Here is a 17,769-nt window from a genome sequence, read left to right on the forward strand (position 1 = left end):
GTATTATTCCAAAAGTTGAATTGTTGTTGTTGTTTTAATGGAAATGCATCTTACCAGCCTGGCAAGTTTTAGCCAACCTTCGAAGTAAACAAGGCAAGCAGCAAAATATTTTTAAGATAAAGAGTAAAACTACATATGTGTCTCCCAACTTCTCAGGCTTTCTTATAAACCTTATTCTAAATAAATTGGGGCAAGAGAGAGGCAATGGCAAGTGCTAAATCACAATGAAGTCACAGTTTTAACACTCCATTGATAGTTTCCAAAAATGAGAAGCCTTGAAAATTGCCTTATAGTTAAAAAGCCTCTCTCTCTCTCCCCCCTCTCTCTCACACACACAAACACAAGCATTCACACCTAACACACACGTATATCTTTCACATGTCCAGTCTCCACTTTACAAACTTCCTAATTGAAAAGTACTTAAATTTTTAGGAAAAAAAAAGAGAGCAGTTGTAATCCTAAACAGTATAGTGTCTTTCTTCCTGTTTCTGCAGAGAAGTACCTTACCCCAAGCAGGGAGAACTCAGTGCTGCTTTTTCTTTCCTGGGTTCTAGACCCAATCCCTTGTATGTCACTGGTCAAATTCAATTCTGTGATCTTTCTCTAGATCGAATCTTATTAGCACATTTCTTCTGGGAGGCAGGAGCTGTCTATACCTTTCCAGGACATTTTTTATTATTTATTTCTTGTGTAGATACTGGGGCTTGAACTCATGGCTTTCTGCTCTTGCTTAAGCCTGTTCTGCTCAAGGCTGTCACTGTACCATTTGGGCAACACCTCCACTTCTAGCTTGTTGATAGTTACTTGGAAGTAAATCTTCTGCATTCATCTGACCCGGCAGGCTTTGAACTGCAAACCTCGGTCTCGTGAGCAGGTAGGATTACGGGCATGAACCAGGAGTGTCCCAGCTGCACCTGAGCCTTGTAATTAATCACAGACATTTCTTCAAATGATCTTCCAGAGCTTACATATTCATTAGAAAAACGTCTTCCACTTTCAAACTCACACGCGAAGAACTGACTCTGTACTACTTTCCTGTTCTCCCTGAGGATCGCAGCCCTTCCACGGCTCAGTTCAGGTCCCCAGGATGTCTGTAGTTTTCCCAAGTGACAAACCGACCTGGGACAGCCAAGAGCGGCGCGTGGACTCAGTTTCCCCGCGCTCGGTTCGCCCCTCATGTACAGCATCCACCGTCCACCTTACATTCCGGGTCCCAGCCAGGAGGCCAGGCGCAGCCCACCGTGGAGAGAGAGGATCAGTGCTCCCTAAGCAAAGTCACTCCACGCCCCCCTGCTCCAAGCGTCCCCTCCCCTGACCACCGCTCCCCCACCCCCCTGCCCCGGGACTGCGGGGTTGGGTAGCCCTGATTGTTGGCCGCGCCTGTCACTTTGTGGGCCGGGTGACATGAATGAATGGGCTTGGACACACCTTCCGTCGGGATCTGCATAGATTCCCGGGCGATCCCAGAACCGACGCTGCGTGCGGGTCGGAGAAACGACAGCTGCCCCCTCCCTCTGCGCCTCCTCCCTCTGTCCCTCCTCCCTTCGTCCCCCCTCCCCCCTGTCCCTCCTCCTGTTCCTTAAAAGACGCCCAAGGCCAACAAATAATACCGATCGGAGGCAGCGCCGGCTCGAAGCCGGGACGCTCGAGGTCCCGTGCGGGGACGCAGCGCGCACCATGCTGCCCAGCGCCGTGGCGACCCACGCCGGCTCCTACTGGGATGTGGTGGCTTCCTCCGCGCTCCTCAACCTCCCGGCGGCGCCCGGCTTTGGCAACCTGGGCAAGAGTTTCCTGATCGAGAACTTGCTACGGGGCGGCAGCGCCCCGACGACTGGGACGGCGCACGGGATGCGGCCGCCGCCTCCACCCCAGGGTCTGGCGGCTCCCCTGGCCCCGGCCCCGGGCGCACAGCTCAGGCCCTTGCCTGCCAGCCCGGTCCCCCTGAAGCTCTGCCCTCCGGCCACCGCCGCCGAGCAGCTCAGCCCCGCCGCCGGGACCGCCTACGGCACTCGATGGGCGTTCCAGGTGCTCAGCCCTTCCTCCAGCGACGGCCCTCGGCTGCCGGGTCGGGCCTTCCCGGCGGCCGCCCCAGGTGAGCGCGCCCTCGCCCCGCAGCCGCGCGCCTGCGCCCGGGAGCCCGGCGCCCTGGCCGGGGCCGAGCGGGGAACTTTATGGGGTGTCGCTTTGGGGGACATCGGGCTTTGCCATTGCTTTTTGACACGTCGCGTCACGCCGGCTCTTTTCAACAGGTGGCAGAGCGGCTTCGATCTGGCGGCCCAGACGGAGACGTCCTGAGCCTCCGGGTGGGGAGGGCAGCCCCAGTCCCCACGTGCCCGGGCGGGCTCGGCCAAGGTTCACCGCGTCCCCCAGCCCGGCGTTTGTGGGCGTCCCGGCGTGGGGGACGCGGGCCCCGGAGGGGTGGTTGGCGACGGGAGCCCGGCGGCGATGCCCCGCAGTCCGTGCTAGGCGGCCGAGGAGGGCGCGCTGCGACCTTGAGAAACAGCTGCGCTAAGTTTCCTCTTTGGGGTCACGCAAGGCACAAAGAAGGGAAGGCCAAATTTCCCATGGCGTGGATCTTAAAAGAAGAAGAAGAAGAAAAAGCCAACAGCCAAATTGGCAACTGAAGTTCGGAAATTCACCAATAAAAATAGGAATTCATTGAAAGAAGGGCTGTTTGGGTTTGTTCTAAGAACTCTAAAATTAGCGGCATTCGCTAGAAGGATGGGGATGTTTGAGCCCAATACGAGGTAAAGCTGAAGAACTTAGCCATGGTTAAGAGAGAATGCTCCAAGACACAAACAGATCCACTTGAATTATTATTATTATTATTATTATTATTTTGGCTGTGTCCTTAGACGATCTTAACTCATGCTTTTAATCCTGATGGGTTTGTTTAGAATGACTAGCCGGTGCTTTCTTCAACAGTTTCTATTGTCCCAGCAATCTGCCGGATCAAATTGATCACTAATGGCTTTATGGAATTTAACGTGTTTAGAACCTGGCTTAGTCTTTCAGCTCGCCAGGGTGACTTGTGGAATGGGATAATAGAATGATAGGAAGTCTCCTTGTGTAAAACTTAAACCCTAGGATGTGTCCAGAGAGGCTCAAAGAGTTAAGGCAAGATGTCTTGGAATCCTTGGAAGTATGGGGTACTCTTTAAAATATTAAATAGTAGGGAAATTAGAAATGTCTGAAGTAAGTTTGCATAGATGTGAATTAGTAAGTTATGTCTCACCAAAGCAACATTTCAACCGACCACTTGGAATCCTGGCTACTCAGGAAGCTTAGATCTGAGGATTAAGGGACAAAGTCAGCTTGGGCTGGAAAGTCCATAAGACTCTTATCACCAGCAAAAAGAAGCTGGAAGTGGAGCTGTGGCCTAAGTGGTAGAGTCTTGAATGAAAAAGCTAAGGGACAGTGCCCGAGCCCTAAGTTCAAGCTCCACCATGGGCATCAGCAAAACAAGTTTTCCAGAAAATTTGGTGATTTGCCTAAATTGATGCTTTGGTGTTATATTATAGAATTTATTCTTCCGATTTTTAAATTGTTAATTGATTGGCTTCTCAACTATGACAAGTTTCTTAAATCTTTCCTCTGCAGACGTACAGAATACATAAATGTAAATCAAATACAGATAATTCAATGACCCTCAAAATTAATTTTGTATACCTGTGTGTTTTATGCAAAATACCGCAATTAATGGGGAAAGGGTTTCCTGGAGATATTGCTTTTATTTTTAAGAACATATTCACGCTTGCATGTCTATTAGCATATCCAAATTTTTTAAAAAGGATTTTTGGGAATAAGAGTGCATAACATTTATTTATATTTCCCTTCAAAATATCCTATACAGCTTAAATGTATATCTTACCAGCTATTTTATTTGACCTTTTTTGGAGATTCTATGTTCTCCTGCGCTGATTTTCAACAAACAGTTCTTTGTTCCAACATTTGTAAGAATACTTCTAACTTTTTAAGTAGGAAAAAATATCTTAAGAAGGAAAACTCTTGTACAGTTGTATCTACAAATATGCTTCTTCAATCCTCCTGTTTACATGCATTGATTTTTATAACTTATAATAATTTTATCATTTGACGAAGAAGTGGAATTTTCTGAACATTGTCCCAGTGTGACTTAAATGAAAGATATCTGCCTTACTAAATGTTGCAGGATTCTTTCATATACTAGAGAGTTATAAAACTATAATGTGTAAGAAACTTGAGCTATCACATGGAAATAGTTATTTATGAAGGAAAAGAGCTATATTTTTCAGAAACATCACAATCTCTTCCTGACCTAAACCAGATCCAATTTGGATCCCTTCGATAACATTGTGTTGGGAAAGAATCACATAATGTGGTTTTAGCTATGTTAGTTTCTTAGTTCCCTTCTTTTTTTTCTTAACCTTAAGTTTGATGTGAAATGTTGAAAAAGTTTCTCAGTGCAGAATAAGAAATTAGTTATTTTTTAAGTGAATTAATGAAGTACATCATTATTATTTGAAGGTTGGAGGATTAGCTGGGTGCTGGTGGCTCATGCCTGTAATCCTAGCTACTAAAGAGGTTGGGTTCTGAGGATCACAGTTCAAAACCAGCATAGGCATACAAATCCAAGAGACTCTCATTTCCAGTTAACCACCCAGAAGTGGAGAGTGCTAGCGTTGAGTGAAAAAACCCAAGGACAGAGCATAGGCCCCGAATTAGAAGCCCCAGTACTACTAGCACACACACAAACAGCAAATCAGATTATGGCCCACAAAGAATGAAGGTTACTGTGTTGTTCTAAAACATACCCAACAGTGATATGATGGATAAAACTGTGACTGCCAGTGCTTCTTCCCCACAAATTAACAACCTTAAATATTTACAACAAGGAAAGCAACCCTCCCTATAAGATGTTAAATAGTGGAAAGATTTCCTTCAAAAATCAAACAACAGCCCTGTAGGCTTGAGGTGATTACATTTAGTGCATTTGTTGGTCATGAATAGGTTCACCTCCTTTTTTAAAATGAAAAACCACAAATTATATATATAGTTTATATAAAATTATATATACATATGTACATATATCAAACCAGTTATAGCTTATTAGTGGAAACCAGAAGGTTGTGCAAGTGAATTTCTAATGATCAGAGCTACTTTCCTAGATGTTTATAATGTCACTATTTGGAAGATTAAAGCATTCATGTCTTAGCTGGGCAGTGGTGGCTCATGCCTGTCAGGAGGCTGACATCTGAGGATGGGAGTTCACTCAGGCAAGAAAGTCCAGGAGACTCTTAACTATCATTCCCCCCATCCCCCCACCACTAAAAAAAAAAAAGGTAGAGTGGAGCGGTGGCTCAAGTGGTAGAAGCAAAAATAGCTCAGGGACAGTGCCCCAGGCCCTGAGTTCAAGCCTCATGACAGCACAAAACAAAAACCTTGTATTTGTTTATAAAAGAGGGTCTTGAAATTTGAAAGGTGAAAAGTTTGAACTTTTTGTGGTTATGAGAATGCCTTCAATTGTCCTATTGATGGTCATGCCATCAAGTTTCTTCAAAAGGAGAGAACAAATACTTTGGCTTTTTAATATTAGTTGCTTAACACATTTTAGAAAACAACACAAAATACTTAAGTGTTTATTAAATTACTTGGGCTGCTTGTGAAATGATTGGAAAGAAAATGTTCATTAAGCATAAGTAAGTTGTAATGTTCTGGTTTTATATGTAAAAAGCAATTTCACCATGTAAATTGAACTTGGTAATATTTTCTTTCCAGTCATCTGGATCAGGCTAGCTCTTACTAGTAATGCTTAATGTGCAATTTCAGATACTGTTTACCTGTGTTTGCTTGTTAATCTCTCTCTCTCTCTCTTTGTGTGTGTGTGTGTGTGTGTGTGTGTGTGTGTGTGTGTGTGTGCTGGTATTAGGGCTTGAACTCATGCTCTTGCTTAGCTTTTTGGCTCAAGGCTAATGCTCAACCACTTGAACCACACCTGCAGTCTTTTGGTGGTTAATTAGAGATAAAGAGTCCCACAAACTTTCATGCCTGGGTTGGTTTCAAACCATGATCCTCAGACCTCAGCCTCCTGAGTGGGTAGGATTTCAGGTGTGAGCCACCACCAGCACCTGGCCCAGTCATTCATTTTTGAAAATCTATGTTAATTGTCCAAAGGGGCTTCCACTTTGATAGTCCCTCCCCCCACCCCCCACTGCACACTAATCTCATTGACGCCCTGCTTACTCTCACTTTCCTCAGCTATCACTTCTTTTGAGAGAATATGGCTTGCCACGTTTAAAATTTTCTTGGTGTTTATTTACATACATGCATACACACATATACCTCTATCCATCTATCTATCTATGTACATGCATATATGCATATACACACAAGGAAAGTATACAACTTTTAAGTCACTTTAACTAAATTTTCATTTAAATGCATTGGAATCTACAAGGAGTAAAAAGGCAACTTGTAAAACCAAGCAATACAACTTTTATCTAAGAATGTTTGTTAGAATTCTTATTTAAGGTTTCATTAGATTATGTTTCTGCTTTATACTCTTTTATTAAGAAATTGGATTGTTGCCTTAACACATTACATACTTGCCAGAACGTTGCACATTTTTCCAAAATATTTTATTTTACTTTCAGTAATGTTTCCACTTTTAATGAAATTTCTCCCTTCCATTCTTTTAAACCTCCAGTTACTACTTCACTTGGCATTGCTGAGTAGTTTACCACTTTATATAAAGGTATTGTAAATTATTTCATTTTTAATAGCATGAATCATTTTGTCAGCCAGCTATTAGCTGGAATATTTCAGGGGCAGGTTTTGGGAGTGAATATGAACAGTAAACTTGAGGCTTTAAAATTTTCTCTGAAGTCAAAGATCAGAAAGCTTCTATGGGTGTTGAAACTTTTCTTTCAGAACAAAAGCATTCAGGAAAAGGAAAGAAAGGCAATTGTTTGAGTGCTGTTGTGTGTTTATTACTGAGTACATAATAGACTTCTTATTTGTAAATATTCCAAAGATGATCTAGGTTTTCCATTTCTCTTTCACATATTCATTTGCCTGTGTCATAAGTCTTAATTTTATTAGTTTTAAATAACTATCAGAAATGGTACATGTGCAATATATTTCTAATAGACCTGTTAAGAAGTCGCTAAAATTCTTGTTCTTTAAAACTTAAAATCTCACTGGTGCTGTAATCCTAGCTACTGAGGAGGCTGAAATGTGATGATCATGGTTCAAAGCAAGCCTAGACAGAAAAATCTGAAAGACTCTTATCGCCATTTAACCAGTGAGAAGCCAGGAGCCAAGCAAGTGCTAAAAGCCCCGGTCTAAGCCCCACTACAGGCACAGACAGACACACACACAAAATGCTCTATATATTTTTAATATTATCTAAATTAAAATAAGAGAAGGAGCCAGTAAGTTAATTTTGGAGAAAATTTATCTATGTTAACAGACTAAAACCATGAATAATGGCACTTAAAAAATAAATTAATTGAAGGCTGGATTGAATTTAGGTTCGCATTAAACCTAAACCTAGTTATACTGGATTTAAAACATACAAACAGACAAACAAAACCAGTGGGATTCCTTAGTGCAAGAACAGAATCACACCTATTTGTTTACATATTTTCTATAGATGCTTTTACATATTTTCTACAGGTTTAATAGTTGTAATACATACTGTGTAACTCACAAAGCCTTAAGTACTAACTTTCTGATCCTTTATAATAACATTTGGCCAGTGCTTCCTCCAGAGAATAAATGGCAAAAAATTTAAACACACATTTATTTAATATATTTTTATTTTTATATATTTTTGCCAGTACTGGGGCTTGAACTTGGGGCCTGGGCACTGTCTTTGCTTCTTCACTCAAGGCTGGTGCTCTACCACTTGAATCATAGCTCTACTTCCAGATTTTTCTGATTAATTGTAAGTAAGTATCTCACAAACTTTTCTGCATGGGCTGGCTTTGAACTATGATCCTCAGTAGTAGACTCTCAAGAAAATACCTCAAAAATCCATAAGGTTAAGGATGAAGAAAGGAAGCAGAAGACTTCTTTCCACTCTCTCACCATAGAGAAAATACAAGCCAAGGGGTAGTTCTGTTCAGATAAGTATCCCAAAATGCACTGCTTGTCTCTCAGTTTTGTGTGTTGACTTGTTTTAGCAGCTGCTTCTCACTTACAGGCTGGTGTGGATGGAGTTAGATGTCTAGTGGGGCTGTTGTCACCATAAGGCTGCACTGAATGTCTAGGGTGATGCTTACATGACTGGCAGTTGATTGATGCTGGCTGCTGGAGGTTGCTGCCTGGGTGCTCAGCTTTAGCTTGAACTTGAGGCCTAAGCACTGTCCCTGAGCCTCTTTGGGCTCAAGGCTAACACTCTATCACTGGAGCCACAACGTCATTTCAGGCCTTTTCTGAGTAGTTTATTGGAGATAAGAGTCTCACGAACTTTTCTGCCCTGGCTGGCTTCAAACTGCAATCCTCAGATCTCAGCCTGCTGGGTAGCTAGGATTCCAGGTGTGAGCCACTGGCTTCAGCCATAGCTTTTTGACCACCCTTGGGCTTCCTAAGTATCTTGGCCTTATCTATGGCATGGTGACGGGTCCCTCAAGGGCTGAGATTCTGAAAACAAACTCACCCAAAACCCCACACCATTTTGGAACACCAACCATTTGGACATCTGAGAACTTCTGAGCATAATCTAGTCTTGGAAATTCCCAAACATTCCTATATTCCCAGCATATCTTGGTTAAGCGAGTTGCCAATCACTTTCCAAGTTCAAGAGAAAGATAAATAGGCCCAACCTTTCCATGGTAAGAAGACCAAATCACTTATGCCCACTTAGTTATCTATCACAGGGCAAATCAAAATAACTAAGTGCAACCTGATTTCTGGCCACACTGTCTTTGGAGTAGATGGCTATAGGAATGAACACAGAGCTATGGTGGGAACTCTGAGAGCTGCTGCTTCTTGAGTTAATTTTTTTCTCTTAATTTGTTATCCTAAGTACTTCTCAAAGGAAGATCCAAGTTAAGATATTCCTTCCACTGAAGCCTTCTTTGGCCAAGCCTTTTCAACTCCTCCCCCCCACCCCCCAGGGTAAAGGGCTTTAACTCAGGACCTGGATGCTGTCCACGTTTGTTTTGCACAGCCACTTCAGCTACAGGTCCATTTCTAGCTTTTTGGTGGTTAATTGGAGATAAGAGTTTCATGGAATTTCTTGCCCATGCTGGCTTTGAACCATGATCCTCAGATCTCAGCCTCCTGGCCAAGCATGAGTCACTTATCTTCTTGTATATTTCACTGGAAATCTGGACCATACCATTTGTTTTTATAGACTGTTTTAATATTGGTCCCAAATTGTATGTAATCCTGGTAAGAAGAAAAGCTAATATTAATTGAGTTCCTATTGTGTATCAGACACTGTTTTTATGTTCTGGCCAGTCATCTTATTCTGTGTGGAGTTTTCTGGGGGGAAAATGGGTAATGCCATGCTAGGAACCCAGTCCACCCCTAGCCAGTTTGATTTAACTTTATTGGTTTGGGGCCCACACATTTGCATCTCCAAAAAGCAGGCCAGCTAATTCTGATATGTATTTGGAGTTGAGACCCATTGAGTGGGAACACACAAGGCACAACATTCTTAAACTTTATTATCCAGGGCTGAGTATATTAGGCTTGACAGAACAAAATTCAATCTGGAGGACTGGGAAATCTATAGAAGCTTTTCTTTTTCTTTTTTCTTTTTACTAGTAGATTCAGTTTAAACAGTTAAGGGACATTAGTTAAACACACTAGTGACTCATGCATACAATCCAAGCTACTAAAAAGGCTGGGATCAGGAGGATCAAGGTTCAAAGCCAAGACTTGGCAGAAAAGCCATCAAGAGTCCACTCCAAAATATCTAGCCAAAAACTGGTTTAGAGGCATGGCTCAAGTAGTAGAGTGCTAGCACACCTGAGTAAGTATAAAACCCACAGTTCAAACTTTGGTACTGACCAAAAATGAATGAATGAATGAATGAATAAATAAATAAATAAATAACCCAAACCAAAACATTAAGAAATGTTAAGCTGGGCACCAGTGGCTCACACCTGTAATCCTAGCTACTTATGTGGCTGAGATCTGAAGATCGCAGCTTGATGCCAGCCCAGGTAGAAACATCAGTGAAAAAAAAACAGAAGTGGAGCTGTGGCTCAACTAGTAGGGCACTAGTCTTGAACAAAAGAAGCTCAGGGACAGTACCCAGGCCCTGAGTGTGTGCCCCAGGACTGGCACACACACACACACACACACACACACACACACACACACACGAAATATTTAAAGTTTTAGCTTTAAGTCTACTGTCAAATTGTGCATTATTTTTAAGTCAGAAGTTTAAATTTCTTTATTCCTATGCTTTTAAAACTTGAACACTTTAAAGAGGTCTCAAAATAATTCTTTTGAAATTATTTTATTCTCTGTTATTAGTTCTTGGAAGGTTTTTAAAAAAAACCTTTTGCTGTAATATAGCTTGGTACTGTCTCTTATTTCTCTTTATTTTTCTTAGATACATGGCATTACAAACAACTAAAATTTATTTGAAAGACTTATTAGTATTATTCAGAGTATCTAGCATACTTACTATTCTTTCTTTCAATGTCACTAGAGTTTACAGTGATAATAAAATTATTATGCTATGATTAAAATTATTGTAATTATTAAATTATGATAGCTTCATACCACTTAGATTCTTTTCACTCTTGTCCATCAATAAAGTGTGAAAATAAAAAGATAGTGGAAAAGCATTTCTAGCAGCCAGGAGCCAGTGGCTCATGCCTATAATCCTAGCTACTTGGGAGGTTGAGAGCTGAGGATCAAGATTCAAAGCCAGCCCAGGCTAGAAAGTCTGTGAGACTCTTATCTACAATGAATCCCCCTAAAGCCATAATTGGAGGTGTGGCTCCAATGGTATAGCGCCAGCCTTGAGCCAAAAAAATAAAAAGCTAAGGGACATTACCAGGCCCCCATTCAAGCACTAGTAATGAGTTTAAACCCTAGTTATGGCACATGTCCTCAAACAAGAAAGAAGAAACAAAGAAAGAGAGAGAGAGAAAGGAAGGAAGGGAGCCAGGGAGGGAGGGAGGTGGGGGGAGGGAGGAAAGGAGGGGAAGGAAAGGAAAGGAAAGAGAGAGAGGGAGGGAGGGAGAGAAGGAGGGAAGAAGGAAGGAGAAGTTAGATTTGTTGATTGGATATAAAATATCTCACTAGAAGCACCTAACACTATGTTGTATGTAGAACTTGACCTGTGCTCATATTCTTTATGGGGATTTCAGTTCTTATTGAATAACTTGCAGAGTGTCAGTGTGGAAAATTATCTGTTCTTTCTGGCTAATAACCAATCATTAGACCAACATCTTTATTATTTCCTTTTCTCCATTTTGAAAATTTCAGGAAAGCAATTATAATCACATTCCAGATGCATGTCTATTTAAGGTTGAGTGTTCATGAATGAATGAGAGAGAGCATGTGTTAAATTTATAGCCAGTCCACTGCCTAACATATAGCAAACTGCACTTACATATCATTATAACTAAGTAGGCCTACCATGAATTGTTGCTAACAGGATAAATGATAAAGTAATTGATGGGGTTTGAAGTATAGATCATTTGGACTTCTTTTCCCCTGTTCCTGTCTATTTCAAAGTCATTCTTAAAAAGACTTACCATAGTTTTTGTCAACATTCTCACTTGTATTCATTGAGCTTGAGTTTCTTCTCTTCCTCATGTGGTTTCCAAATGCTAAAACTACAATACTTATTTTAAATGCTTTGCATTTATTTCCTCTCACTACTCAGCCCCCCTGCAATCTCACGCTTAGATGGATTAGCGTTTGACTTATGTCAGAGTAGGAGCATGTGAGAGAGAGAAAAAGGGCGCACTTAATTGGAATTTCACAGTAATTTCCACATAGATCAGCTTAAACAAGGTGTATTTCTGTATAGCAATCAGGAATTGACTAATCTCCTGTGTAAATATGTGTCAAAGACATGATTTAAGATCACGGAGGAAGTCTGCATGACAGAACTTTAAACCTGCCCTTATCCCAAAGTGTGAGAGCCAGCTCTTTCACCAAAACTTGATAGGTCTTTATTGTATTTTTAGGATTACAGATTCTGATACTGACATTTCAATTATAGCTTTCATCTTGGGTAATGTATAGCAATATAACAAGATGATTCAATTAACACTTACTCTGGTTAGATTTAACATTAAAATAATCTCCAAACTACAGTTATTAGAGATGAGTCTAGTTAAACACTGTCTCAAGTAAAGCATCTTAAAAAAAAACCTTGTATTTTTCATTTTCAGGAGCAAGGATTGAGAAGCATTTGAGGGTAGAATAGGAACTTTACAATTTATATGTATCTTGCATTACTAATGCTATTACTAATGTCTAATGTTATTTTCAGTGTTCTCTGTTGAACAAAAACAACTGAACCAAGAAATTTTATTTGTTTAAAGCTGTAATGGTAAATATCATACATATAAATGCTGTGTCCTTTTCCTTTTTTTAGGAAAAATAGAGGAAAGAGGGAAAAGAATTCTGTTCTTTATAGAACATTTATTTTGCTAGGGAAAAAGGTAACAATAAACAAATGTTTATTTGAGAATAAATACAATGTACAAGTTTTAGAAATATATTTATTTTTTGGAATATTTCACATATCCAAAATGATAATAGAAATATAAATCTGCCTAAATAATATATAATTTAAGATGTAAAATTCAAATGACATGATTTATCATGTTTAAGATTTTATAGCCAGTATTAGAAAATTATGACAACAATGAAACTAAAAATATATTTGAGCTAATCTGGTACCAGTAGCTCACACCTGTAATCCTAGCTATTCAAGAAGCTGAGATTTGAGTATTACAGTTCAAAGTCAGCCTGGACATGAAAGTCTGTGAGACCCTTATCTTCAATTAACTACCAAAAAGTTGGAAGTAGAGTTGTGGCTTAAATGGTAGACTGGTAACTTTGAGCAAAAATAAATGAATAAAATTTTAAAAAGGGGAAAAAAAGAAGCTCAGGGACAGTGCCCAGCCCCAGACCCTGAGCTCAAGCCCTAGGACCAACACTTACACAAAAAATATTATTGCCTTTTTTTTTTTTTTGCCAGTTCTGGGCCTTGGACTCAGGGCCTGAGCACTGTCCCTGACTTCTTTTTGCTCAAGGCTAGCACTCTACCACTTGAGCCACAGCACCACTTCTGGCCGTTTTCTATATACGTGGTTCTGGGGAATCCAACCCAGGGCTTCATGTATAAGATGCAAGCACTCTTGCCACTAGGCCATATTCCCAGCCCAATTTTTGCATTTTTGAACATCAAAACAGTCCTCTATTTCGTTCTTTGGCCTAACTGTCACATTTTCAAAACAGTATTAAAGCCAGACAGCATTCATTCTTTGGAAATCCAGATACTAAAAGAGTAAAAACATTAATACTGATGTTAATTATAAATTAATGATAACTATTGATTAATTATCTTTCCTCTTGCATTTTTTTTGTTGTTGTTTTTGCCAGTCCTGGGGTGTGGACTCAGGGCCTGAGCACTGTCCCTGGCTTCTTTTTGCTCAAGGCTAGCACTCTACCTCTTGAGCCACAGTGCCACTTCTGGCTTTTTTCTATATATGTGGTGCTGAGGAATCGAACCCAGGGCTTCATGTATACCAGGCGAGCACTTTACTACTAGGCCATATTCCCAGCCCTGATTAATTATCTTTCCATTGTATTATAGGAAGAAACTGCATTTGAGAAGGGATATATCTCTTCTATGATGGCATTATATTCACCATAATAGACCAAGTTAGGATATTGAGGATAGCTGTAGGATGTTTTGGCTACCAAAATAGTCTCCATTTTATTCATACCATTGAGAAAAGAGTCATGGTGTGTTTTTAGTTTAATAAAAGGAGCAGAAAAGAATTACATGGTAGGTCACTATATGGTCCTGGAATGGGAACATCCAGTCCACTGGTCCATGACATGATTTGGTACATGACAGGACAATTAAAGTGCTCATTTGCTTTTTGTTGGCTGCCCACTGCTGTCTAGTTGTATTGGTAATTTTTTTTTTTTTGGCCAGTCCTGGGCCTTGGACTCAGGGCCTGAGCACTGTCCCTGGCTTCTTCCCGCTCAAGGCTAGCACTCTGCCACTTGAGCCACAGCGCCACTTCTGGCCGTTTTCTGTATATGTGGTGCTGGGGAATTGAACCCAGGGCCTCATGTATACGAGGCAAGCACTCTTGCCGCTAGGCCATATCCCCAGCCCCCCTATTGGTAATTTTTTAAATTTTATTTTGTGCTCATCCTGGGGTTTGAACTCAAGGCCAGTCCCTGAGCTTTTGTGCTCAAGGTTAGCACTCTATCACTTGAGCCACAGCTTTACTTCTGGCTTTTTTAGTGCTTAATTGGAAATAAGAGCCTCAGGGACTTTCCTGTTCAGGCTAGCTTTGAACTTTAATCTTCAGATCTCAACCTGCTGAGGAGCTAGGATTCCAGGTGTGAACTAGTGGTGCCACTTTTGTATGACCCTTGAGTGATATCATAAATACCCAGTTGGTGCCAGGCATCAAAAAAGACTCCTTATCCCTCCGAGCACTTGCAAATGCTTTCAGATGAATGAGATTTCTCTTGAGATAAAAATGTAATTATTCTCAATTACTTTAAAACATGTAAATGTGGTCAGAACCACCACTTTTTCTTGTGGAATTGTTCAGTAAATTAGCTATTACTCACTTGAGAATAGGCTAACTATACTTTTCAAGAGCTCAATAAGTGCACATGGCTGGTAAATAACCATATTGGGCAGGACAAATAGCCATGCTTCTATCAACCAATGCTCTCCTATGTGGTTTTGCTGTGTGGTATGGTGTCTTAAATCAAGCAAGATTAGATATTGACTATTTACAATTAAGACCAGATAGCAAATGGACTAGTAAGCTTGCTGTCTGATAATTTATGTCTTTGCACCACATTTTCCAAATCCTGATAAAATTATTTGGCAAACACTTGGACCAAGGAAGCCAACTTTAAAATGACTTTAAAAATGGCTTAGAGGCCGGGCGCTGGGGACTTATGCTTGTAATCTTAGTGACTTGAGAGTCTGGGGCATCCAAGGATTGTGGTTCAAAGGCAGCTCAGGCAAAAAATTCTTAATGTCCCATTAACCAGCAATCCATACCCCCCAAAAGCCAGGAGTGGAAGTGTGGCTCCAAGGGTAAAGCACCAGCCACATGAGAACTGGAGGCTGTGAGTTCAAGCCTCAGTACTGCCACAAGGAAAAAAAAAAGACTTAGAAAGCAAACTGCCTTTACAAGAGGATTCTTGAGTAACTCGAGTTTTGTGTCTAAAAGAAATGGCTAATCATTGAGATCAATGCTTTTCTTCACAGCGCCTCCTAAACCTTTCCTTCTGAGCATCCCTCCATTCTACTCGGCGTGTTGTGGGGGGTCCTGCCGGCGTCCTGCATCCCCCACTGCCTTTCCAAGTAAGTTGTGAATGCTACATCAGCAATGCCTCAGTTCCTCTATAAACCAAAGCAGCAGGATTTAATGTGCTCAGGGAAGCTAATTGGTAATGCAATGGCAAGGACCTAATTCCTCACTGAAAATCACAGTGACCCTATTCAGGAGCTTTCCAGAGATTTATCAAACCTCAGCACAGTGAGCAATTGTGAGTGGTTTCTAATGGCATTGAAACTCACAGCTGACACACCAAGGAAAGGGACTTGTTTTCCATTTGATATAAAAGATCTAGTGGGACAGGCTTGGCTCTTTCTGAAGCGTGTATAGCAACACGCTTTTATTTTGTCACGGTCCTGGGGGATCAAACCCAGGGCCTTGCCCAAGCTAGGCAGGCACTGTACCACTAAGCTATATCTTTGGCACATTGCAAGACTCCTTTAAAGAAGAACAGATACAGGAAAGAATGCAAATAAATTGCAGTGAGCTGAAATTTCATTCAGTTTAAAATATGATAAAGTCACTAGGTACTGACTGTAGAGAAATTAAAATCCATCAGGATCATAAAAGGAAGGAAATGTTTCCCTTACTCAGAAAATCCACCAGAGCTGTAGGACATGTTTTCATGAGAACTTTTCATAAACATTATAAAAATGAATACCTGGGGGTGAAATTATAAGGACAAACTTGCCAAAAACTTGTAGCATGGGTGCGCATGCTCTTTCATGCAATGACAAGTATCTTTAGCAGGGTTCTGGTGTCTGTAATTTTAGCTACTCAGGAGACAGATCTGAATATTATGGTTCAAAGCCAACCTAGGCAGAAAACTCCAGGAAACTATTTTCAGTTAACTAGGCTAGAAGTGTGGTTTTGAGGTAGACTGCCTTCCTAAGAAGCGTGAAGCCCCAAGTCCAATTAACAAAGTCCAGCAAAATGCTTGAAGTGGAGGTATGGTTCAAGTGGTAGAGTGACAGCCTAGATCAAACAAACAAACAACAACAAAGCGGAGTGATAGCAGGAGGCTCTGAGTTTAAGCTCCTAAGCTCCAGTACTGGCATACACATACACACAAGGTAAGTATCTTTAACTGAATTGTTGATCCTGAGACATGTAAGTCTGATGAGAATGTATAGCCAGGTTATCTGAGTTGATGGTAAAGAAGATCCGTGGAGAGCCAGCTAGATGCTGGTAGCTTATATCTATAATTCTAGCAACACAGGAGGCTGAGATCTGAGGATCAAGGTTCAAAGCTACACCAGTCAGGAAAGTCTGTGAGATTCTTATCTTCCATTAACCATGAAAAAGCCAGAAGTAGAAGTATGCCTCAAATGATAGAGTGCCTGCCTTCACACACACACACACTATACACACACTGCATAACACACACACTACATACACACTACACACACATACTACATGCACACATATAGTACATACACACACACACACACTACATACACATACACACAAGTGAAGGGACAGCACTCAGGTCCTTAGTTCAAGCCCCAGTACCAACACATTAGGAAAAAAAAGCCCTGTGGGAGGTTGTGTTATTTCAGCTACCCAAGAGAAAACTTAGGTTACCAGCTCTTATCAGCTAAGAAGGAAAGAAAGAGTTGAGGCAGGCGGACGTCTAGAGCTCTATCCTGCCATGCGTGTGTTTTTATTGGTGTTTCAGAAGACCAAGTTGCTGGCCAGAATGATTCTTGACAAGCGAGGCAGCAAATGCTGGCTGTTCATTGAGCTGCCAACTTCTGAGCTTCCCTTTAGGGGGCTGATACTTTCCCACAGAGCACTATAGAGGCCTGAGACACAGCCACAATGGATGACAGACCCGTGACCAATCACCACTTTCACTCGACTCATCCACACGCGACCTCACCACGATTTTTCACTCTGCAGATGAACTTTAGGGAGCATTTCACATGGAAAAGGCTTGGGCAAGGGTCAGCTGCCCTTTTGTATGGTCATAAAGCAGGGCTCTGGGTGTTGGGCTTTCTCCTGTATCACACTCCCAAGTGAATTTCTTGACACCCTTTAAAGCACTTGACTGAAAAATAAAGCAGTGAATGAAACTGACTTTTATAGACTCATTCCAGCTCATCTTCCCATATAACCCTGTCCACCTGAAAAGGGATTTTGTGGCTGAGCTGAGTGTCTACAGAGACGCGCTGAATACATAGGCCCATTATCAACTCTGAGGATGGTTTATTAACCAAGACGGATACACTACTATTTTGGAAGTGACCTATTA

At 41.3% G+C, this 17,769-nt stretch overlaps 1 protein-coding gene across 1 annotated transcript in view; it reads left to right on the forward strand.

Moving 5' to 3' along the window:
- Positions 1-1,677: 1,677 nt before the first annotated feature.
- Dbx2 (developing brain homeobox 2) overlaps positions 1,678-17,769 on the forward strand; it is a 30,823-nt gene continuing 14,731 nt past the window's right edge. The window contains exons 1-2 of the mRNA XM_048342927.1: positions 1,678-2,140; positions 15,446-15,541. Coding sequence (XP_048198884.1) covers positions 1,678-2,140; positions 15,446-15,541 — 559 coding nt within the window. The remainder of the gene's footprint in view (positions 2,141-15,445; positions 15,542-17,769) is intronic.

This window comes from Perognathus longimembris, chromosome 1 (assembly GCF_023159225.1).
Source record: "Perognathus longimembris pacificus isolate PPM17 chromosome 1, ASM2315922v1, whole genome shotgun sequence".
Lineage (NCBI taxonomy): Eukaryota > Metazoa > Chordata > Mammalia > Rodentia > Heteromyidae > Perognathus > Perognathus longimembris.